Source organism: Protopterus annectens, chromosome 11.part0 (assembly GCF_019279795.1).
Source record: "Protopterus annectens isolate FY-2018-M chromosome 11.part0, PAN1.0, whole genome shotgun sequence".
In the NCBI taxonomy this organism is placed as follows: Eukaryota; Metazoa; Chordata; order Ceratodontiformes; family Protopteridae; genus Protopterus; species Protopterus annectens.
The window spans coordinates 438,908,423-438,934,550 of NC_056745.1; the positions used below are offsets into that span (position 1 = coordinate 438,908,423).

At 43.0% G+C, this 26,128-nt stretch overlaps 1 protein-coding gene across 3 annotated transcripts in view; it reads left to right on the plus strand.

Moving 5' to 3' along the window:
- The window catches only part of TRIM24 (tripartite motif containing 24), a 1,966,170-nt gene that overhangs the window by 350,026 nt on the left and 1,590,016 nt on the right, over positions 1 to 26,128 (plus strand). For all 3 annotated transcript variants that reach the window (XM_044087935.1, XM_044087936.1, XM_044087937.1), the window contains exon 3: positions 21,178 to 21,325. In XM_044087935.1, the coding sequence (XP_043943870.1) occupies positions 21,178 to 21,325 (148 nt within the window). The remainder of the gene's footprint in view (positions 1 to 21,177; positions 21,326 to 26,128) is intronic.

The following is a 26,128-nucleotide window of genomic DNA, read 5'->3' on the forward strand; positions in this document are numbered from 1 at the left end:
ACCAAGTTCTTGTAAGCAAGTAAAACAGCTTTATTTTACATGCATGGAGATCTGCTACATGATAGTAATATGCCAGCAGTCTGGTTACTTGTACTTTGAGTTCTCCTTATATAGACCCTCCTGCACGTACATACACGTAGCACACAGAACATTCATTAAAATTGATAGTTTGATTACTTGTTTTTACCAGCCAGTACCACAGTTATTCTTGCACCATTAACTTTATCAGCAGTTTAAGATTAACTCCTGCATTCCTCAGTGATCAACATTTTCCAGAACATTTCAGTTTGCACGCAGTGAACATTTTTCTGCTTAACCCTTTAAATACAGAATACAAAATATGTTGACTTCAGTATTTTTCCACAATAACTCAAACCAAACCATGACCCTTGCCCCAATGGCCACTGCTCCTAACTCAACACAACTACAAGACTGTTCATCAAAACCTGCAAACATTACAACTGACAGCTTGGAGGGTTACATGACTTTACCCCATGTCCCCCTCTCCGAAAAGGTTCAGGAAATCTTACTGGAAGCACGCAGACCTTCCACCAGAAAAACCTATTCAGCCAAGTGGAAGAGATTCATCATCTGGAATGCCAAAAAGGGCCAGGATGCATTAGTAATGAGCATACCACAGATATTGGAATACTTGGCAGAAATGTTTCTTAGTGGCCTCTCATATTCTTCCATAAAAATTCACGCTTCAGCAATCTCTGCAAAATACAACTGTGACCCACCTGTGTTTTCGCATCCCTTGCTAAGACAGTTTCTAAGAGGGATAAAGAATATCAAACCTCCCAGAAAACCACCAGTTCCTGCATGGGACCTCAACTACGTCTTAGAAAAATTAACTCTTCCTCCTTTTGAACCAGCAGCATCTTCAGAAATGCAATTTCTCTCCTGGAAGACAGTCTTCCTGTTGGCAGTTACCTCAGCAAGAAGGGTCTCGGAGATACAGGCCCTCATACCTCCCTTTCTCATCTTTCATCAGGACAGAGTTTCTCTAAGGACCAATCCTTCATTCATGCCAAAAGTGATATCCAGGGTGTCTCTAAATCAAGCAATTCACCTGCCTACTTTCTTCCCCAATCCTCAAAATAAAGGGGAAAAGCTGCTACATACTTGGACATACACAGACAACTACGCTACTACTTGGACAGAACAAAGACCACCAGGAAGTCTGACCAACTATTTGTAGCCTATGCTGCTGGAGTGCAAGGAAAGGCAGTCTCCAAACAGTTTCAAAATGGATTGGGCACTGCATCAGATTCTGTTACTCCTTCCATGGAAAGGGTGTGCCAGCCAATATTAGGCCACACTCAACCAGAGCTATAGCCACATCCACAGCCTTTCTAAGAGGAGTGGCTACAAAAGACATTCTAGAGGCTGCTACATGGAGCTCCGTGCATACATTTACCAGACACTACAACCTGCCTTTATACTCCAGATCCCGAGCAGGCTTTGCATCTGCAGTCCTGCAGGGTCTTTTAGCTACACCATCCCTTGCTTAGATCCTACCACCCCCAGCTTGGCTATGGTATTCAACCCATATGTCAGGACTGCAGTTGCATTCTTGAAGGACATAGTACAGTTTTGTACCTACCATAAATGTAGATGTCCGATAGATATGCGACTGCAGTCAGGTTTTCCCACCCTCCAACCCCTCTGCTTTTTTCCCTTGGGTCCATTCCCCCTCTCCTTTTTAGCTGGGGTTATCTGTTATGGTGTATCTGTTTATTACTGTTGTGCATGTCTGGAATTTTTTGCTTATCCATTCACAAATTTAGCCTTCCTTGGAGGGCACCTGGCATCTGGGGCAAGAAACACTGAAGAAGATGGCGTCGGCGGATGCCTTTATACTCCAGCCGCTCTGACGTCGGGGAGGAGGCGACATCAGCCGACGCTGGACCCAGACTTTGGAATCCGGCCGACCGAAGGGCTGCCTGAGGCAGGACAACCCATATGTCAGGACTGCAGTTGCATATCTATCGGACATCTATATTTATGGTAGGTACAAAACTGTACTATTCTGTGCCTGCTTTAATGTAGAGCAATCCAGTATGGCTGTGATTTTAGCCAAACACTTTAGCAAGTAGTTAGAGCTCATGCTTACTGTGTCATCCGCCAGTCAGGCCGAGATTGATCTCCCTAGGTGTAAGAAGAAGCACCAGAAACTTGGGGTACAAGGCAGTGCTTGTTTGCTGTCTGGTAGTCCACCTAAGATTGTTATCATTGAAGAAGGTGAGATGCTTTTGCAGTCCCCTCCGTTGACTGAGATTGTGGCACAGGCCTCTATTGAGTTCCGTTCATAGTCGGATACATAGCCAGATCCCTCTATTTCCACACAAGCTGAAGAGCTTATTTCTTCATTTGGGTCCTGATCTGCTTCACTGTGTCCATCTTCCAATTACTCCTGTCAAACTATCGAAGGGGTGTCTAGAGTGTCTCGTTGCCAGGAGATCATCTCTGTTCCCCAACCCCGAGATTCAGCTGTCTGCCAGTGTCGTGGCTATAGTGTGGACATTGCCCTGAGGTCCACACTTAAGGCTCCAGTGGAGGCTTGACCAGCTACAACTCCCAAACTCAGGCCTGTCAACAGGATCTAATTATGTTGGCTAAGGATTTGATCACCATAGTCCGATCCAAATGCTTCTCTCTCATCCTAGGTTCCACCCCTGCATTCTCTCCTGTGAAAAGGAAAAAAGAATAATCTCCCCCCAGGAGTTTTCGGATTCTTTTGACTCTGAGGATTATAATGACAAATCCACCTTTGAGAAACGTTTATCTGTTGCTTCCTACGGGGATTCATATTCTGATGAGAACCTTGTCTCAGCCTTCCCACCGAGGCCATTTCCTCTGGGGAGACCCTCCACACCCTGAGAGAACATTTTAAATTGGAAGCATAGGACTGTCCACAATCCAAGAAGAGGGGTGGGAAATTTTTAAAACTCCCTGAGCGTAAACCTCTTGCCATTCGTCCAGTCTTAGAGGTAGTGGATGATGTTTTGCTGGTTTCTTCCTTGCAGCTAGATTCCCTCCCTCCTGCCCCTCGGAAACCGGATACATTTTACAACCTTCTGGATTCCAACAGACACCTTTTCAAGAACTCTGTAGCAGACCTCGAAGTGGTGACTCAGGATCCTAAGGGAGCTAAAGCTAGAGCTTCCAAAAAAATCCCCTGCAGACTGACAAAGCAAAGCTTTGGATAGGTTCAGAAAGAAGTTTTGTTCCTCTGCTACTCTGCTCTTGAGAGCTTTGAATTGCCAATTTCATATGGTGAAGTATCAGGAAACCATTTTAGACCAGATGAAGAAAAAACTGGGGGAGATTGAAAATAAGGCCTTCTCCAAGGATCTGCTAGACTTGTACAGTTCTTGGTGTTACATAGCTAAACACTCCTTGGACTGTGGCTGTGATACTGTGGAAGCTTTCAGCAGGACAGTGGCTACAGTATCCATCATTAAAATGTATGCCTGGCTGAGGGAACAGTGCCTCCCTGAACATAAGAAATCCAGTCTCTTGGATGCTCCTTTGGACATAGGTTTTCTTTTTGTCCCCAAGGCAGAAGCTGTGCTTGCGTAGATGGAGGATAAGGCTAAGTCTATGCAAACTGTCAAGGACTTCCAACAGGGACCCAGCAGAGAGCAGTCATGACCCTTCCATGAAACTCCCTTCTCCGATTAAGAGGATGGCTGTCCTTTAAGTATTGGAGTCTCATTACCAAGGATCAGTGGGTACTGAAAATCATTCATAGAGTTTACAAACTTCAGTTTAAACAGAATCCAGTTCTGTCAGGTTTCCCAGATATTCCACTAAGCCAACAAATAGACGTCTTAAAGCAAATACAGCCCCTGAGCACCCAAGGTTCTATAGAAGCAATACCAAACCCATTACAAGGAAAGGGATTTTACTCTAAACTTTCCCTAGTCCTTAGAAAAGAAGGTACCTGGAAGCCTATTCTGGATTTGTCAAGATTCAACAGATTCTTATAGGTGCCAAAATTCAAAGTGCTAACCCTTCAAAAATTGTTGCCCATGATCTCACACAAAGCTTATATGGTAACCTTAGACTTAAAGGGCATATACTTGCACGTTCCTATAGAAAAATCACACAGGAGATTCTTTTTCATCAAATCAGGTGAGACACATTATCAGTTTTTTGCTCTGCTCTTCGGCTTGTCTACTTCACCCAGGGGTTTCACAAAATGCCTAGTCTAAGTGATGGCCTTCTGAAAGTCAGGGGGTATTCAGATTTACCCCTACTTAAATGACTGCCTTATTCAAGCAACAAATGTAGAAAAACTTGAAGCAGATGTTCTCTACACCTAACAGATCCCAGCTTCACCTAGGTTCACCATCAGTGCTCGAACGTCTGAGATCATCCCCAGAAGCAGGATTGTATTTCTGGGGGCTTTGCTGGGCCCCTCACTTCAGAAAGCCTTCCATCACACAAGGTTGCCTTTCTAACTCTGTACTTCTAAAAGCTCCTTCTCGGGAACAACCTCACACCCAGAGAGCTCCACAGAACTTTGGTTTACATGGCCTCCAGCATCCACATGATCCTGCTGGCCAAACTACATATGAAAAAGCTGCAATGGTACCTCAGAAATGTGTGGTGCTAACATTTTCAGTCCCTCAGCTTCAAGCTGAAACTTCTCCCCTGTCTCAGGAAAGAGTTTGCCCAGTGTGCCTGAGCATGTTCCCTCATCCTGGTCCTTCCCTTCACGTTTATCCCTCAGGGACAAACTCTCACCACAGATGCCTCAAAAATAACTGGGGGGGGGTGTGGTACTTAAGGTGGGGGGGGGGGACTTGCTCTTACCTTCTTTGTCCCTAGCCATGGACCTTTCAAAAACTGCAAACTCCCTAGGTTTGTATCTCATGGCATATTACCTACCAGAAGAAACCAATCAATTGGTGGATCACCTAAGCCGGAACCTGTCCAGACCCTCATGAGTGGCAACTGCATTGGAAAGTTTTTCTTATTATAGTCAAAGAATGGGATGTGCCAGGGAGAGACCTATTTACCACGAAAAATAATCTGCTCACTTGAAAAAGGTCTTATTTGATCTCTGTGAAAATTTTTGGACTATCTTTGAAAGGGAAGGCAAGAGGTTTGTTCGGGGAGGTGATGAACCAAGGGGTGTGTGTCTGTACTTGTAGAACAAGGAGATTAATATTATCAGACCTATGGAGATATAGCTTACAGAACAGAGTACAACGCCACTGAAGGTAGTCCAGACAACAGGGAGGTCGGCAAGGAAAGAAAGGATGTACCACCACAGTAAAAAAGTAACTTTAATAAGAAGTGAATAAAAAAACCTCCTAAAACTCGATGTAACGAATACACTGCAGGAACAGCTCAAAGTGTCAGGTAAAAGGATAAGCGCTTTCGATTTTCACCTTCATCAGATCCTGCCATAATGAAAAATAAGTGGCTATTTAAAGTACATAAAAAAACAAACAAAAGCAACCAGGAAATACAAAAACCTGGAGGACATTCCATTCGTAAAATGGCAATGTTCAAAAGATGAATTAGATGTCATGCTGTAGCAAAAAAAATGGTTTTTATTTCCATTACAGCGATGTGAAATTGCTATTTTCCGAAAGAGTTTTGTGATCCTTCATTTAATGCAACTATTTCATGTAAATATTCTATGCATACCTCCTTCAAGAACTATAAAACAAGGACACATGAGCAGCTACAATAGCAAGGCATGTCCATTCACAACAAAGAATAAACGCTCAACTCCCAATCCTATGGATTGATAGTATTCCACTCAGGGGCCTTCAAAAACTCTATCAGTCCAGTGAAAAGAATGGGGATGGACATATCTCATCACCTGGAGGAGTTGTGAAAGTAAAGAAGTCTGAATGGCTAAGATGACACCGTATGGCCAACCACAGTGGAAGACAAATCCTTAACTTCCAGTGCTGGAACTGTGAGATACACCAATAAACAGCATTCTAAACTCCAGTCAACCAATCAAATAAATGGAGAAGGCGATTTATGGAACAGAACTGAAGTTGAGGAGAGCAAATGGATCATGGAACTGAGGGCAGATCGCAGTCTGGGACTGAATGGCATGGTACCCCTCAAACCAATTCTCAAGGAATGGGCCATTAGGCACTTTTGATTTAGCAATTTTACTCTGTAGCCCATTTCTCATGATTTGACATATATTTTAGCCCTAAGATTCATTACAGAACTGCGAATATATTTAATTTCCTATTTTTTTATATTTACATGCACTGTTCGTTTCTTACAAAGCACCTGTGTTCATCGTGTTTCACTGTTGCAGTCATTACTCTTGGGCTATCCTGCTGGCAGGCTACCTTCAGTTGGCCAGAATTCCAAAGTCTAGGTCCGGCGTCGGTTGCTGTCGCCTCTTCCCTGACGTCAGTGCGCCAGGGGTATAAAAGATGCAGCAGATGCCATTTTCTTCAGTCTTTCTTGCCGCATGGTGCCCGAAGCAAAGCCGTTCGCAAATGCCGGTCGGCTGACTCGTGAGATTTAGCCCCTGGCGCCCGCTACCTTAGTGCTACAGGCCGCTACAGACTCCCATGTGGAGCTGACTGGGCCTCTGGATACTCAAGGTATTGGACACTTGGAAATCATTCCCTCAGATGGGTCCGGAGCCGCTGAGCAGGCATCGGCTTCTGAGGGTGTCTTCAGACTTACACAGCTATATATTAAGCCATCTTCAACTTCAAAGACTAAAGCAGCTCTAAAGACAGAGGAACAAGTACAGCATTCTCCTACTCAGACTTCCATGCCTAAAAACAGATGCTCAAAATGGCCGAAGACCTAATTACTTTGATCAGGGGCTCCCATCCCCCCTCCTGATAAGAGACCTAGGCAAGAGACAGGGTATGATTCTTCTGATCAGGTTTCTATTTCCTGTGATTCCTCTTCTGAACAGGATTACTCCATGCTTCCGTATGAGGATTCTGATACTGAAGAATCCATTCCTACAGCCTCTCCTCCTGAGGATTATTCTTTTGGGGAAATCCTGCATACTATGAGGGAGCATTTCCACTGGGAGAGCCAAGATTACTCTGAATCTAAGAAAAGGCTCAGGGACTTTCTGCTACTTCCTCAGCACAGACCCCTTGCTATTCCACCTGTTCTAGACATTGTAGGAGCAGAATCTGCCCAATCATGTTAAAGCAAAATTATTAGATGCACCATTACAGCATGATACTTTGCATGGATGTAGCTTTATCCTCCATTTTATTCAAAACCTCTTCTGCTTTAGTACCAAACAGTCAAGGATTTCTTACAGGTACAGCCACCCAGGTTTAACAGGAACTGGCCTTCTAAAAATTAGTCCTTTCCAGTGTCAGACAGACCTCAGAGGCAGATACAGGCATCCCAGAGGCATATCTCAGCTCCAAGGCTCATACAGGCCTAAACAATGGGGTGCTCCTACCTCCAAAAGCAGAGAAGACAAATCACAACCTTACAGGAAACAATCCCAATGACTTTCCTCTACCAGATCCAAGCACTTTTCGTTTGACAGCCCCCTTAGGGGGAAAACTAGCATTTTTTTTCATCAAATTGGCAAATGGTTACCCAAGACAAATGGGTCCTGAACATAGTGTCCCAAGGCTACAGGTTCCATTTTCACACTCTACCAAGGTCAAAGGGTATGCTAAACCTGCCACACCATCAATGGGCAGAGACACAAAAACAAATTACAGCGCTTATGGACATGAGGGCCATTCAGCAAGTACCACAACAAGAGCAGGGGCAAGGATTTTACTCCAGACTATTCCTAGTACCCAGAAAAGACAAAACCTGGAGACCAATACTGGACCTGTCTATACTAAATACGTTTCTGGAAGTTACAAAATTCAAGATGTTGACTCTACAGCAGCTACTGCCCATGCTGGGCAGAAAGGCTTGGCTCGTAACTTTGGACCTAAAAGAGGCATACCTGCATGTCCCAATCAGACAATCCTGCAGTAGATACCTCAGATTCATAGCTGGCTCAATGCATTACCAAATGTTTATTGTGTTTCACTGTTGTCATGACTGTAGGGTTCTCCCCTGCCGGCAGGCAGACCTCGGTCGGCCAGAATCCCAAAGTCTGGTCTGGCGTCGGCTGCTTAGCCAATGCTCCCTGACGTCAGAGCGCCAGGAGTACAAAGCTGACAGCAGACGCCATCTTCTCCAGTCTTTCTTGCCATGCGGTGATAGCAGTTCGCAAGTGCCGGTCGGCTGACTCCTGACGATTTTCTCTGATAAACTTCAGTCCGAAGATTTTCTTCTCCACTCAAAGCTAAGTACCCCGTTGGGGAAACTTTTTTCTTGCTCTACTCCGATGTCAGAAAAAGTTAATAATTGTATTTCATGTGGGAAGCAAATACCTCATAAGGATTTTCATTCTTACTGTATTCCTTGCTTAGGCCCTGACCATGACGTAGCTAGTTGTCGGTTTTGTGCTAGATTCAATCAACGTACAATTAAGCAAAGGTACAATTTTGCTTTTCATTACTTCGGTAGGCGCTTTAACTACAAAATGTCGTCTGATACGGTTCCGGCTACCGGAGTTCACAAACGTCGCAAGGATAAAGACAGGCCTCCGAGGTCCAAATCTGATGATAGTGCACAAGCGGAGCCAGCTTCAGGTTCGGCCGTCGTCAGTGAGGTGCTTTTGGAGCCCCTGTCGTCGGCCATTTCAGAACCGATGGCTGAAACGGACTCTCATGAGGAGCCAACCAGGCCTTTAAATATTTCTATTGCAGGACCTTCGGACAATGCTCCTTCGGATGGGTCCGGAGCCGCTGTGCAGGTACCGGCTTCTGAAGGGGTTTTCAGGCCTACTCGGCTTCTAATAAAGGCAAAGCCAAAGACAAAGGCAAAGACTCCTTCTAAATCAAAGACTGCAACACAGGCCTCTTCTGAACCGGCTCCCAAGTCACAGAAACAGTTACTCAAGATGGCGGAGGATTTACTTACTATGATTAGGGGTTCACATCCCCCTCCAGATAAAAGGCCAAGGCAGGATGTTTATTATGATTCCTCTGATCAGGCTTCTGTTTCTCCAGTTTCTTCTTCTGACCAGGAATATTCTTTCCCTCCTTATGAGGTTTCTGATGCTGAGGAATCTATTCCTTCAGCTTCTCCCCCTGAGGATTTCTCTTTTGGGGAAACTTTGCATGAAATGAGGGAACATTTCCACTGGGAAGGACAGGAGTATTCGGAATCTAAGAAAAGACTGAGGGATTTTCTTCTTCTTTCCCAACATAGACCCCTGGCTATTCCTCCTGTTTTGGATATTGTGGATGATGCCTTTTCGGAGGCTAACTTAACCCCTGACTCTTTTCCTCCTGCTCCTGTTAAGCCTGATAAATATTACAGGGTTCCCGGTTCCCACCAGTTTTTATACAAGAACCCTTCTGCTGACCCTGAAACCATTTCTCAGGGTCCTAAGGGAGTTAAGGCCGCTTCTGCCAAAAATCCCATTCCTACTGAAAAGGATTCTAGATCCTTAGAAAGATGGGGCAAAAAAGTGTACACTTCTGCTACTTTGTCCATTAGGGCTTTAAACTGTCAGTTTCATATGCTGAAATACCAGCAGTTTCTCGTCTGTTTAAAAACAAAAGCTTACTTCCATTTCTGCCTGTGCAGATAAGGAATTACATGACTTATTGCATGCCACTGAACAGGTTGGGAAGCATGGTTTACACTGTGGATTTGATGCCTTGGAGGCTTCTTGTAGGGCTGCTGCCTCTGGCACAGTCATTAGAAGGCATGCATGGCTAAAGGAACAAAATTTGCCTGAACAAGTAAAGGCTAAATTATTGGATGCTCCTGTTCAGCATAATGTTTTGTTTGGATCAAAAGCTGAAGAGGTGATTAAAAAGATGGAGGATAAGGCGAAATCCATGCAAACAGTTAAAGATTTCTTACAAGTACAGCCACCTAGATTTAGCAGGAATTGGCCTTCAAAAAATTGGTCCTTTCCCATGTCAGACAGGCCTCAGAGGGGTAGATATAGACACTCCAGAGGAAGGCCTCAAACACAAGCTTCTTATAGACCAAGACAGTGGACTGCTTCCACCCCTAGGGGAGGAGAGGACAGGTCACAAACTCAAAGGAAACAAACTCAATGACTCCCTCTGTTGGGCTACAGGAACTTCTTGCCTGGAAGCCCCTCTTGGAGGAAAACTTTCTCTTTTTCTCAAAATTGGACTCAAATAACCCAAGACAAGTGGGTTTTGGATGTGGTTTTAAGAGGTTACAAATTCCATTTTCATACCTTGCCAAGGCCAAGCGGATGGCCAGACCTTCCAAACCATCAATGGACGGAGGCCTTAAACCAGGTGGAAGCTATTTTGGCTATGAATGCCATAGAACTGGTTCCACTTTCAGAGATGGGACAAGGTTTTTACTCAAGGCTCTTTCTAGTCCCCAGGAAGCAAAACTCATGGAGACCCATTCTGGATCTATCTGTCTTGAACACCTTTCTAGAGATTCCAAAATTCAAGATGCTTACTCTACAGCAGCTACTTCCAATGCTGTCCAAGGATGCATGGATGGTAACTTTGGATTTAAAGGAGGCATATTTACACATTCCCATCAGGCAGGATCGCAGAAAATACCTCAGCACTTTCAATTCTCTGCGCTGCCCTTTGGATTGTCTACTGCGCCCAGGGTCTTCACCAAATGCCTGGCTCCAGTAGTAGCTTACTGCAGACTCAAGGGAATTCAAATTTACCCTTATCTGGACGATTGTCTAATTCAGGCAGACAGCAAGGATGTCTTACTCCAGCATCTAGAATTTGTACAGAACCTCCTCAAGTTCTTGGGATTCTCTGTAAACATAAAAAAGTCCAATTTGACACCATCAAAACAGATAACTTTTCTGGGTGCTCTTCTAAACACCACAACCCAGATGGCATTTCTGACATCCGAAAAACAATTACAGCTGGCTTCAACTTTAACTCTACTATCTGCAAGGAAATTCCTGCAGGCTTTGGGTTACATGGCCTCCTGCATCCTTCTCGTACCATATGCAAGACTACACATGAGGAAAATACAGTGGAACCTAAAAAGTGTATGGTCTCAGCATTGCCACAGTTTAGACATACTGATCTCCGCCCTTCCTTGCCTTCAAAAGGAATGTCTTTGGTGGTCCAGGGCATGTGCTCTAAACAAAGGGAAACCCTTCCGTCTGCCTCCTGCGACTCAGATTCTAACCATGGACGCCTCGGATTATGCTTGGGGAGCCCATTTTCAGGGCAACTGTCTGCAGGGCCTTTGGACAAAGGATCAGAAGCACCTGCATATCAATTTAAAGGAAATGTTAGCCATTCAGAAAGCTCTATTGGCCTTCAGGAATCTTTTACAACCAGGACAACTACTAATACGGACAGACAGCACCACAGTTATGTGGTACATAAACAAGCAAGCAGGATCTCATTCCTACCCCCTTTGCAGACTAGCCATGGATCTATAGAACACAGCTCTAGCTTGCAATCTGGGTCTTCAAGCTCAGTTTCTACCAGGGAAATAAAACTTCCTGGCAGACTGTCTGAGCAGAAACCTTTCAGATCCACACGAGTGGATGCTGGACACCAAAATATTCAGGATGATAACAGCAGTTTGGGGATGTCCTCACATAGACCTCTTTGCATCCCATCTCAATCATCAACTGCAGAATTTTTGCACCAGGACTTTCCACAGAGAAGCTTTGGAAAGTGGATGCCCTGTCATTCAGTTGGAGGAACCTCTCGGGATATGCCTTTCCGCCTCTTCCTCTTCTTCCACGGGTCTTATTGAAGATAAAACAGGACAAGCCCAAGATGATAATCTTGCTAGCTCCAAATTGGCCTCGGCAGTCTTGGTATCCAACTCTAAGAAACCTATGTCTGGAGCCCCCTTGGGTTTTACCTCAGTCTCCGAACCATCTGTCCCAACATCAGGGTCAGGTTCTACACTCTTATGTCAGAACTCTCAGCCTGGCGGCCTGGTTAATCCAGGGCCTTTGATTTCTTCTTTCCTACCCAAGCAGGTTATGGATGTCATTTTAGAAGCCAGACATCCTAGCACTAGAAAATCTTATGCAGGAAAATGGAAAAGATTTTGTTCCTGGATGCAGGCTCAGGATTCTGATCCTCTTCTTCCTAACATTACCTTAATTTTACTTTACTTGACAGATCTCTTACATAAGGGTCTCTCTCTTCCATTAAGATACATGCCTCTGCTCTTTCTGCTCATTATAATACAGACCCTCCCATCTTTTCCCACCAGCTCATGAGAGAGTTTCTCAGAGGAGCTAAGAACTTAAAACCTCCTAGATCTCCTCCTATTCCTGCTTGGGATCTCAACTATGTTTTGGAAAAACTAACCTTGCCTCCTTTTGAGCCTGCTGCCTCTTCTGACATCAAGTTTTTATCTTGGAAAACGGCTATCTTGTTAGCCCTAACCTCTGCCAGGAGAGTTTCAGAGTTACAAGCTCTTATGGCTGTGGAACCTTATATTATTTTTCATCAAGACAGGGTATCTTTGAGGACTAATCCTACCTTCATGCCTAAGGTGGTTTCCAAAGTGGCTTTAAATCAAACTATCCACTTGCCAACCTTTTTCCCCACGCCTCAAAATAAAGGGGAAAGGATCTTACATTCCTTGGATGTACACAGACAGCTACGTTTTTACCTGGACAGAACCAAGGACATCAGAAAATCAGAACAATTGTTTTGTTTCTTATGCTTCAAGTTCCCAAGGTAAAGCCATTTCAAAACAGACAATTTCTAAATGGATTGCTCATGGAATCAGATTTTGTTATTCACACCATGGTAAGCAAATCCCAGGGAGTATACGGACTCATTCCACCAGAGATGCTGCCACTTCTGCGGCCTTCCTCAGGGGAGTTCCTACCAAAGACATTTTGGAAGCTGCAACTTGGAGTTCAGTGCATACTTTTTCTAAGCACTACAATCTACCTCTCTACTCTAAGTCTAGGGCAGGCTTTGCCTCTGCAGTCTTGCAGGGCCTTTTAGCCGCCCCTTCTTCTTTATGACCACCTCCCTTTCTTTCAGCTTTGGGATTCTACCCTACAGTCATGACTGCAGCAGTGAAACACGATGAACATAGTACAGTTGTGTACACCTACCATAAATGTAGATGTTAGTGTCTTCACTGTTGCAGTCTGGGTTTCCCTCCCTCTTATTTTTACTTTTGTGTAGTTCCTTTTTTCACCATTCTTCTGAGGTGTATTTGCAAAGGTTTTGGGACCTTTTTCATTTTGGGACTCCTGACATCTGGGGCAAGAAAAACTGGAGAAGATGGCGTCGGCTGTCAGCTTTGTACTCCTGGTGCTCTGACATCATGGAGCATGGCTGAGCAGCCGACGCCGGACCCAGACTTTGGGATTCTGGCCGACCGAGGACTGCCTGCCGGCAGGGGAGAACCTTACAGTCATGACTGCAACAGTGAAGACACTCTAACATCTACATTTATGGTAGGTGTACACAACTGTACTTTCTCTGCACTGCCCTTTGGCTTATCTACTGCACCCAGGGTCTTCACAAAATGCCTGGCACCAGTAATTGCGTTTTGCAGACAAAAAGGAATTCAAATATGTCCCCACTTGGACGACTGCCTAATTCAAGCAGAGAACAGAGACACTCTTCTAAAGCATCTGGCGTTTATTGGCCTAGGGTACAGAGTAAACTAAAAGAAATCAAAACTAGTGCCTACTCAAGAGATAATATTCCTGGGTGCAAGCTTAAATACAACTGCCCAGATGGCTTCTCACGCCAGATGAGCAAAAGCAACTGACTACTTATTTCAAGAAATTGGCAACGAAAACCCGCTTATCTACAAGGAAAATCCTGCAGGCCTTTGGTTTCATGGCATCCTGCATTATACTAATTTCATATGCCAGACTGCATATTAGGAAACTACAATTGTATCTAAAAAGTCTTTGGACTCAGCATTGCCACAACCTGGAGACAGTAATTGCACTCATTCCCTGCTTACAACAGGAGTTTTGATGGTGGGCAGAAGCCTGTCACCAGAACAAGGTTCTGCCATTCAGTTTACCCACAGCCAGACAGACACTGACAACGGATGCATCAGCTTATGCCTGGGGGGCCCATATGGCAGGAAAATGTATTCAGGACACATGGCCTGCAAACCAGATGCATCTTCACATCAATCAAAAAGAGGTGCTAGCTGTTTAAAATGCCCTGACAGCTTTCAAGGACCTGCTTCATCCAGGACAGTTACTGATGCAGACAACACTACGGTCATGTGGTACATAAACAAGGAGGGAGGTACACATTCCTACCCTCTCTGCAGACAAGCAATGACCTTATGGGACACAGCATTGGCTCTTCAAGTTCACTTGCAAGCACAATTCCTGCCAGGAAAAACAAATACTCTGGCAAATGAACTACACAGAAACCTCATGGATCCCCACTGGATCCACAAGTCTTCAGCATGATAATAAGGAAATGGGGATGCCCAGACATAGATCTATTTGCCTCTCCTCACAACTGCCAATTGCAGAGATTTTGCACAAGGACTTATCACAAGCAAGCATAGAAAGTGGACGCCCGATCATTCAGCTGGAAAAATCTGACCGTAAATGCTTTTCCCCCATTGCCTCTCCTTCCCAGTGTACTTCTAAAGGTCAGACAAGAGAAGCCAAAAATGATTCTGATTGCACCAGACTGGCCACGCCAGCACTGGTACCCAATCCTAAAGAGCTTGTCTCAAGGCACAACATGGATTTTGCCTCAAACTTCTCACTTGCTGACCCAACAAAACAATCCGATCCTGCACAGCCAACTCAGGACCTTAAATCTGGCAGCAGGGCGGATAATGTAGCCATTCTGAACACTCCTCTTTCAAAAGCTGTTATAGATGTTATCTTGGAGGCCAGGAGGCCCAGTACCAGAAAATCTTATGCAGAAAAATGGAAGAGATTCTGTGCTCGGAACCAGGAACAAGGCATTGACATGTGTGTACCAAATATCCCTCAGATTTTACAATACCTAACTGAGATGCTGAACAAAGGCCTTTCTTTCTCATCAATTAAGATTCACGCCTCTGCCTTTTCAGCCCATTACAATATGGAACCACCTATTTTTTCTCATCCTTTAATAAGGCAGTACCTCAGAGGGGCCAAAAATATTAGGCCTCCAAGGAGAGCACCAATTCCGGCCTGGGACCTCAATTATGTTTTGGAAAAACTCACACTGCCTCCTTTCGAGCCAGCATCAACAGCAGATCTAAAATTCTTAACCTGGAAAACAGCTCTGCTCGTAGCTATAACCTCTGCAAGGTGAGTCTCGGAGTTACAAGCACTCATGGCTGTGGAACTTTTAATCATTTTTCATCGACAGGGTTTCTCTGAGGACAAACCCTACATTTATGCCTAAGGTGGTGTCCAGTGTGGCCATCAACCAAACCATTCGCTTGCCTACCTTTTATCCAAATCCACAGAACAAAGGTGAGAAAATTCTCCATTCTTTGGACATACACAGGCAGTTATGCTTCTACTTGGACAGAACTAAAGCTTTCAGAACGACTGAGCAACTTTTAGTGTCTTATGCTGCAGGATCACAAGGAAAGGCCATCTCAAAACAGACTATTTCTAAATGGATAGGCCATTGCATCCGTTTTTGCTGTTTTCAACATGGCAAATCAGTGCCTAAGGGCATTAGGCCTCATTCCACCAGAGCAGCAGCCACTTTAGCAGCCTTCCTCAGAGGAGTACCAACCAAAGATATCTTTAGAGGCTGTAACTTGGAGTTCGGTGCACACCTTCACAAAGCACTATCACTTCCCTCTTTACTCTAAGTCCAGAGCAGGCTTTGCAACTGCAGTTCTGCAGGGCCTCATAGCATCTCCTAATCCTGTTTAGTCCAGCCACCCAACCTCAGCTTTGGGATTCTACCCAAGAGGGAATGACTGCAACAGTGAAACACGATGAACATAGTACAGTTGTGTACCTACCGTAAATGTAGATGTTAGAGTGTATTCACTGTTGCAGTCCAGGTCACCCACCCACCATCCCCCTTGTCTTTGCTAGGACTTATCTACACTTCTCTATCCTATACAACCTATTTGGTGTATTTGCTTGTAGATGAAGGAAATGTTATTTTTGTGCATGCATTTTTTATTGGCATATTTTTCAGCCTACCATTTGGGGGCACCTGACATCTGGGGCAAGAAAAACTGAAGAAAATGGCGTCTGCTGCATCTTTTATACCCCTGGTGCACTGACGTCAGGGAAGAGGCGACAGCAACCGACGCCGGACCTAGACTTTGGAATTCTGGCCGACTGAGGGTAGCCTGCCAGCAGGATGACCCAAGAGTAATGACTGCAACAGAGAATACACTCTGACATCTACATTTATGGTAGGTACACAACTGTACTTTCCATCTTTATGGTTAATCCATTCAAGCTCTAATGGGTGGATCACAAGCCCGTTGCTCCGCCTCATCATGAAGCTTTGGTTATCAGCTTGGACGTTTACCTACAAGTTTTATTCTCTTGGCTGCCAACAGGTTCTCTTGCATTGGGTTGACGAGTCTAGGAACGTATTTAATTGGAATATATTCTACTCTCCTGATAGAAGGTAGAGTCAGTCTTCATGATTTCAGTTGACCATTAGTTAGTCTTCTCCATTTATTTGATTGGTTTACTATAGTTTAGAATGCTGTTTATTGGTGTATCTCGCAGTTCCAGCATTGGATGTTAAGGGTTTGTCTTCCACTGTGGTTGGCCAAATTTATTTTATTTTTATTTTTTTATTTTACATTTGTTGACCGGGCTAGTCTAACTGGACATATATCTGTTTACAGCAGAAGCCCGGGGAGAAGAGCTCCAGTACAGGTAAAAATAACAATGATATTTAACAAAGAAAGAAGTTATTATTCATAAAAATATACAAGGTACAAGAGATAAATGCAAAAACGATGTAAATATTTATAAGAAAAGTTACACATTAAAAATAAAAAGAAAATACTGAAGTTTAAAATAACAGAAGGCATACTTTTGAGATGCAACTCTTAGTACTAGGAAGTGTCAGATAGGAGCTCAGTAATGGGACGGGAAGACAAATAAGGTGTATTGAGACTTACTTTCAGTCGGGATTAGTACAAGGACATAGCCATTGAGTTTTAAGATGTTCTTTGATATGTCTTTTGAATAGAGAGGTAGACTCTTGAGTAGCTATTTCATGAGGGAGTAAATTCCAGTATTTACCTATGGAATTTGAAAATAATGCATCCCCAGCTTTATTGTATGATTTAGTTGTAGATACTAGGAATTTATTGGCAGAGCGAAGTGTGGCTAGGTTTTTGTAAGGAGAAATAAGTTTAGCCAGGCTAGGAGTATTGTCAGGGAAGTGAAGGGTCTTATGAATGACAAGCAATTGTTGGTAGAGTAAGTGTTTTTTTAGTTCTAGCCAATTTAGTTGTTTGAGGTTTTCTATGGGGAGTAGCATTTATGAATCTGGCCATACTATTATAGCAGGTAGAGAGTTTGGTAATGTTGGTTTTAGATAAGGTAGTATATTTAGCTGAAGCATAAAAAAGGGTGGGAAGCAGGTGGGTCTGTGCAATGTTTTTTCTAGCTGCTGGGTTAAGAAAGGGTTTAATTCTGTAGAGTGTCCCAATTTTTTTATTAACAGCTTTATAGTAGCGTTAATTTGGTCATCAAAGTTAAGATGGTTGTCAATGGTTACACCTAATAGACGAGTGGTCGTATCGGGGTTAATACAGGTAGAATTATTTGAGGAGATAGTAAAGAATGGTTTAGGAGATTTATTACTAGGAGTAAAGAGAAGAAGCTTAGTTTTTTTGGGGTTAAGGAGGAGGCAGTGTTGCATAAACCACTTTTCAACGTTATGGAAAGCTGTTTGGGTGATGGATTGGAGGGAGGAAACGTTTATAGCAGAACAGATCAAAGTCGAGTCGTCTGCATATTGGATGCAGGTTGCTTGTGGCACATTCAAGTAAAGGTCATTAATAAATAATGAGAAAAGAAGGGGTCCAAGGATATATGGTGTCATCTTAGCTGTTCAGACGTCTTTATGTTTACAACTACTCCAGGTGATAGGGTATGTCCATCCCTATTGCTTTCATTTGACTGATAGTATTCCAATCATTGGCCTTCAAAAACTCTATCCAGCCATAGGATTGGGAGTTGAGTGACTATTTTTTATTGTGATTGGACATGCCTTGCTATTCTAGCCATTCATGTGCCCTTGTTTTATAGTTCTTGAAGGAGGTGTGCATAGAATATTTACATGAAATAGTTGGATTAAATGAAGGATCACAAAGAACTCTTTCGAAAAATAGCAATTTCACATTGCTCTAATGGAAATGAAAACCATTTTTTGCTTGAGTGTGACATCTAATTCATCTTTTGAACATTGCCATTTTATGAATGGAATGCCCTCCAGGTTTTTATATTTCCTGCTTGCTTTTGATTGTTTTTTATGTACTTTAAATAACCACTTATTTTTCGTTATGGCAGGATCTGATGAAGGTGAAAACGGAAAGCGCTTATCCTTTTACCTGATTCTTTGAGCTGTTTCTGCATTGTATTCATTACATAGAGTTTTAGGAGCTTTTGTATTCACTTTTTTATTAAAGTTATGTTTTTACCGTGGTGCTACGTCTTTTCTTTCCGTGCCGAGATATAAAGCTTCACAGCTAGGAATTACTTACATATTACAAGACACTGATTATATTAGGTTAGCCCTGGTGCAAGGAAGTGGGATCTTGGGATCAAGATATTACATATCTGATTAAGAAATTCACAATGAATGCTTGTTTTAGAGAAGGAAGTGGTAGCTACTGAAATCCACTGCAGCCCTCAGGCCCCTGATGCGAGTTTTCACATTTTAGAGAAATGCACATCCCAGACAGATATTTGTTGCCGTGATATGTTGCCGTGATATGTTGGAGTATATGTGGTGTGGCTAAGGAGACTGGTCAGACTCCTGACCCCTCCCCCCCCCCAGGCCATCTGAGTAGCAGATATCAGTGCCTCAAATGCTCATCGATTGCCCTGTGTAAATACTGGGAAAGCATGCTTGCTTCTAGCTGGATGAGAGACTAATGCTACTGGAGCAGCCACCTTAACACTCTGGAATGTTTTTCTTTATAAAACATTTTTAGACAACTACTCGGCTGTATACCAGTTATCTGCTCAAGTACGAACTGGATGCAATCTGTCTGCACTAGCAGTGAGAGAGGATTCAGCATCATTGTCGCAAGAATATGAATGGGGTTCTTAAATGATTTAATAGGACAAAAGTATGGTATCTTCAGGCATTACATAATGAACACAACTCTGTGAATCTAGCTTACTGAAACTGAACATCGTTGTACGGACTTTAACAATAAGTGTTGTAATTTTTTGTGGGGTTTTGCCATCGCAGTGTTCCCCAGCTTGGTTACATTTTTGACCTAGCATAACTTCAAGGGCAAGGAAGAACCTTCTTTCTAAAAGTTCTCCTAGTTACTCGAGGTTGTGCAACTTTAGGAAGTTGTAATTAAGCTTTCACCCAGCCTTACAGAACAAAAAGAATATTTTAAAGTCCTGATTCAGTGGTATGCCTTTTCATTAAGCTGCTCTGCGGTGTTAGCAGAAGTCCTGTAAGTAAGCCTTTCCTCCCTTCTGTTCTTCCAGCTGTGTAATACAACTTTTTCCTGTGCCGGTTTTCAGTCTTTTGTGCCCACGTCATGACTGTCTACCTTTTCTGCTGGATTAGTTAGCTGGTGCAGTTACCATTGTTGTTGGGTGAAACAAATGAAGCATTTGGTGGAAAGTCACTTAAGCACCCATAAGAATGGTTTGATTTTTTTATTCCCCCTTTACTTCCCAGCCCTACTGCCCCTTTATAGAAGGGGATAGTGTCATTTCATTAGCACCATAATACCATGCATGCCGCACTTTCATAGAGTAGTGAAGGTGAGTAGATTTAGTCAGGGGCTTCCTTTTTCGTTAAAACCTAGTTCCAGAAAGCAAAATTGGTCACAGTGGATAGAACTAAGCAAAGATATACAACACTAGAAAAAGACTGAGCAACGATGCCAGGGTAGACGTAATAGTAGATGGAACATAAAAATAAGCTGCTTACAGAAAAGGAAGCAAAGCACCATGAAAAAAGGTTGTAATAAACTGTTTACTTTGAACCACAAAGTTAAATGATTGCCTTGTGTTCCCATCTACCTAGACCTTTGCTTGACAAATCCACAAGATTTCCACAGTGAGACAGGCAAGCAGGTGTTTGGTTGCTCACCAGCAGTCAAGTGGTGTAGACAAACTTGTCTTTGGCTACGCAAGCATTTAGCCTCCCAGTAGATTCTTCAAATTTGTGAGATAAGCCCATCTTATGTGACATCAGGCTAGCAACTCCTGTTAGTAAACTTAATTTTTATAGTTTTGCAACTCTGTATTATTTTCTTGTTGGTGCTGTTTGTGGAGGGAGTAGACAATTGAAAGGCATGTATATAAACTTCATGCGTATAATTTTTAAACAGTAGCAAAATTTTGTTGTAAATGCAGTCACCACCTCCCAAAATTGAGATTTAAGAATTGGAGAACCCCATGATCTTTTGTAATCCACAAGTCTAGTGCATAGATGCTCTATATAGTAGCCAGATGTGATGCATCATCCTGAGCACAAAAACTTGAGACTTTATGGAGACCACAAGTAAGATGAATCCAAGTGTTCCACTCTCTATAGAGAGTCCCTTTGAAGATCAGGTGACTGGTATGGTGAGTGGCTTGTGTTGTAGCTCTGCTCGAGCTGTCTGACAGTCTGGGTACATGGAAGGTGCCTTGAAACTTTGTAAGATGGCCAGCTATTATATTCTTGGCAGGATATAATCCCATATAGCGAAGGCTACTGCCACAGGGATGATGTAAACATCTGCTCTTATGGTAAGTTTACTTGTATGACTGTACTTTATTTACTTTAATGGTTGTTGATGGTCTATTATATGTGGTCCCCTTTTAGGTTAAGCCATAATAATTGACAGGCTTTCTGGTCTGAAAGTTTCAGCATTCCCAAAAATTCAGTCTTTCCCTCACTCGGAATAAAATGTAGGAGTGAGACAGTTTTGAGATATGTAAGGTTGAATTTTCATTCGTATGTATGCTTTCTGGCAGTAATTTGAATTTTATTTCTTTAGGCTTGTACTAGCTGTGAAGATAATGCTGAAGCCAGTGGGTTCTGTGTAGAGTGCTTAGAATGGCTTTGTAAAACGTGCATCGATGCCCATCAAAGAGTTAAGTTTACGAAAGACCACACTGTCCGACAGAAAGAAGAGGTTTCTCCAGGTTAGTATTTGGAAAGCCTTTTCCAGCATGTCTGGGATATTACTTTACATTTTTTTAGATTTGTAAGCATACTTTTGGTATGCTGATGGACTGTATTCTGAAGTGATTTAGATAGGTGACACATTTTTAATAGTTAACCTGGGCAGAGCCTAGAATTGATCAATACTGATCAAGTGCACTACTCCTGTGTAGATCAATGTGTGTGTATGTATGTATGTACCTTTAAGAAGCTATCCAAGGGCTTGCACAAGTGTATAAATGCTGAGCATGTGCAAGTCTGACTACCATTTTGTACTAAGCTGTTGAGATGTCAGCAGTTAAGTATGTAGGGGTCTGTCTGTTAACCAGTTCATTTATACTTTATGATCCTGCTGTCCACCCTGATGTGCTTTTTCTATGTATGAAAGCACCTAAACGAAAAACCCCGTCTGCTTGTCATCTGTGTTAGTGGGGGACAAGCGGTATGGTGTCAGAAGCGGCATGTCTAAAGGGATGAGGTTAGAAGAAGAATGGCCAAAATGATTAGTTGCCAGAAAAAGTTCCAGTTTCTTCCGCTTGAGTTTGAGAGGTATCCGGTTGGCATTGGAGGAATATAGAGAAGTGGGTCATCCCTACTGCATGCGTAATTCACAAAACGGGTCGGAAATGAATTTCAGATATTAAAACTTGCTCAAAACCATTTCTTAATGGCAAAATATGAAACCAGGCATACAGAATGCTCTAAACAATATTCGAATAAACCGATATGTCAGATATTGATAAAAATATTCAAATTACTACAGAAAATGTTTGAAATAAAGTGCGAATTGCATAAAACGAATAAAATAAGACAATGACCACATTTTTGCTAAGCACATATTTTTCATATTAATTAAAGGTATCTGAGTTATCAGAAGTGTATAAAGTGTTAGCATGTTTGTGCAGTATCACAGTAAAGTTATTTTGCAAAATACAGCTATTACAGAGCATATTACGCATAGTACAGTATTTCGAAGAATTTATTGTGCATTTGAATGTTATTAAAAGTTCACAGAACAGTTTGTACTTGCATAAATACAACAGCCGTATTTAAGTGCATTTGTGCATACATTGTGGGCTTAGATGGATTTTGAAAACCCACTGCACTTGTGTTTGGCAATAATATTGTAGAGACCTTGAGAGTGTTTGAGCAAGAATATGACATTTTCATACAGGCTGCATTTTCTGATAAGGATGACTGTACAAAGGTATTTATTCTGCTTAATTTAGCTGGGTCATAAACTATTGAAAGGGAGTGTTCATTTGTGTATGCACCTGCTGCCTATGCAGGAGAGAGGGAAAACCATCATATTGTTCTACAGGCTGAGTCAAGCGAGTACCCTGAGTGCTTAAAATGTAAATTTAGAGAAATGTGTAAAGCCCAGACAAATGTTACAATGGAAAGGCACTTATTTTATACAATGGATCAAAAGCCTGGTGAAACTTTTGCAGCATATATAAATATGCAGATTTGGTGATTTAAGGGTTGAGTTGAAAAAGGACAGTCTTTTGTGTGGTATTAAAGATGAAACTGTGACGAATATTTTGCTTCATGACAGTGATTTAACTTTGAATAAGGCCATTGAAATTTGTCAGATGTACCAGCTCACAGAAAAGCACACAAATATGCTTACAAATGAGAATAGTTCTAGAAGGCACAGTGACAAAGCTCATGTTAATGGTATGCAACATGTGGTAAAAGAAACGGGCCCAAGCACATGGCAGCAACTGTAGCCCCTGCAGCACCCACTGGTAAACCACAGAGCTTTCTAGTAAATCCCTGAGTTTGCACAGTCTCAGTGAAGCATGAGTGAGTCAGCAAACGCAAAGCATGGGCCCCAACCTAATTTCATTGCCAGCTGTTGTGATTGTGGTGGAAGTCATGAATCTAAAGGGTAGAAATGTTTAGCTTTTGGTCAACAATGCCACAAATGCAATAAATGGAATAATTTCATAAGGTTTTGTAAATCAAAAGGCCCACATTCTTTTATTAAAAGGGAATGTTTTAAGAAACAAGTTGCTGAATTAAAGAGCTGTAACCCAACTCTGTATGTTGATGATGTGTCACTGCTGTTCGGATAAATAGCAAACCCATAGAGCTCAAAGTTGACAAAGGATGTTCTTCATGTTTCACTGTTGCAGTCATCACATTTGGGTTATCTGCTTGCAGTAGCCCTCATTCGGCCTGATTAACAAAGTCTTGGGTCCAGCGTCAGTTGCTGTCCCTTCTTCCGTGACGTCAGGTCGTCAGGGGTATAAAACATGCAGCCGATGCCATTACATCAGTCTTTCTTGCCGTGTGATGCCAGAAGCAGTTGGCAAGTGCTGGTCGGCCGACTCCTGAAATTTTCGTTTTTGAGTTTCAGAAATGAAGTCTTCAACTAAACGCTAAGTACCCCATTGGGGAAACTTTCTTGCTCTCAACAGATGTCAGCAAAAGTAAATAATTGCATTACTTGTGGAAAGCAAATACCTCCTAAAGATTTTCATTCGTACTGTATTCCTTGCCTAGGCCTTGACCACGACGTACCTCACTGTCGGTTTTATGCCTTATTTAAACCACGAACTATCCGTCGTCGGTATATTTTTGCTTCTAAATATTTTGGAGCTCGGTTCAATTATCCTGCTATGTCTTCGGTAAGCCATCCGACTACTGACATTCCGAAAAAATGCAAAGGTAAAGAAATAGACAGGACACCTAGGTCCAAAGCTGCCGACGACGCTTCTCCTAAGCCAGTTGACAGTTCGCCGGTACTCAGTGAGGGGCTTTCGCAGCCTCTGATACTTGCTACTTAAGATTCGCAGGCCTCTACTGAGACCCATTTGGAGTCCAGTATGCCGCGAGATGCTTCAACTGTGGAACCTGCAGATGTCTCTACCTTGGGTGGATCTAGAGCTGCTTTGCAGGCACTGGCTTCTGAGGGTGTATTTGGGCCTACTGACTTGCATATTAAACCAACCCCATCTTCTTCTTCAAAGCCTAAAACTTGAACCATGCCCAGAAAACTGATGCCCAAACCGCATGGTCAAGCCTCTATGCCTAAAAAAACAAATAAGAATGGCTGAAGACCTTATTACTTTAATCAGGGGGAAGCCAGCCTTCCCCCTCTAAGACTGAGTTTGCTTATGATACTTCTGACCAGGATTCGCACTTTTCTGTTTCCTCTGATGACTAGGATTTACCCTTATCTACCTATGAGGATTCTGATGCTGAGGACTCTATTCCCTCTGCTTCCCCCAAGAGGATTTCTCTTTTGGTGATACCTTGCATACTCTTGGGGGAGCATTTTCGTTGGGAAAGTCAGGATTTCTCTGATTCTAAAAAAAAGGCTTAGGGATTTCTTACTCCTGCCCTAACACAGGCCTTTAGCCATACCTCCTGTACTAGACATTGTTGTTGATGCCTTTTTTAGAATCTAGCTTGGCCCCTTTACTTCTTGCTACCAGAAAACCTGATGGATATTACAGGGTCCCTGACCCTCAAGTTCCTTTTTAAAAATCCTACTGGAGATCCTGAGACCATTTCATAGGGACCCAAGGGCATTAAAGCTACTACTGCCAAAAATCCTACCCCCTCTGATAAAGACTCCAGGGCAATGGATAGATGGGGTAAGAAGGTATACACTTGCGCAACTTTGGCCATTAGGGCCTTAATCTGCCAGTTTCATATGTTAAAGTATCAGCAGCATATTATTGGATTGCAACAATGTTGATTCCTGATTGTGCTGAAAATAAGGATTTACAGGATTTACTGCATTCAGCTGAACCTTGCGTCAGGGCTGGTAACCCGGTACGTAAAATCCACTACCAATCATTAGCGGACCGGAGTTCCGCTGTGGCAACCCCTAACCGGGAAAAGCCGAAAGACACACACACACACACACACACACACACACACACACACACACACACACACACACACACACACACACACACACACACACACACACACACACTGCATTCAGCTGAACAAGTTGGAAAACCTACTTTGCAATGTGGTTTTGATTCACTAGAGGCATCTTGCAGGGCTGCTGTAACTGGGTCTGTAGAAGGCATGCTTGGCTTAAGGAGCAATCCTTGCCAGATCACGTTAAAGCAAAATTACTGGATGCTCCCTTAAATCAGGACCACCTGTTTGGCAACAAGGCAGAAGAAGTTCTTAAAAAGATGGAGGAAAAAGCTAAATCTATGCAAACTGTTAAAGATTTTTTACAAGTACAACTTCCAAAGTTTAATAGGCATTGGCCTTCCAAGAATTGGTCCTTTCCTGCCTCTTCCAGACCTTCTCAGTCCAAACCAAGATCCAGCAGGGCTCCCAGGCTTCAGTCCCAGGGTACACACAGGACTAAGTGGGGGGCCTCCACTGTTTGATGGGTCTAATGAGTGACTAGTAGAGGAGCACTGTAATCTCTTTATTTCTAGATGCGCGAACCCTGTAGTAATTAGATGGGCCACATAGAAGGATTTCCTAACTACTTTGGCAATATGATTGTCAAAGTTGAGATTGCTATCTACCTGGGTCCCCAGACCTCTTATTACCTCTTCTGTATTAAGGGGGCTGCCACCTATGTGGTAATTCGTGGGTGTTATGTTTTTCCCCAAAGGGGATGACTATGCATTTTTTGGCATGTAGCTTGAGGCCATGACTTTGACACCAGGGTTCTGTCTCAGTAAGGCCCTTTTGGAGAAAGTCCGTGTAAGCCGGAGAGTCAATTATGGCTCCCAGTTTGCAGTCATCGGGGAACTTGGTTAGCCATAGTCCTCCTGTTTGCTTCTGGGGAAAAT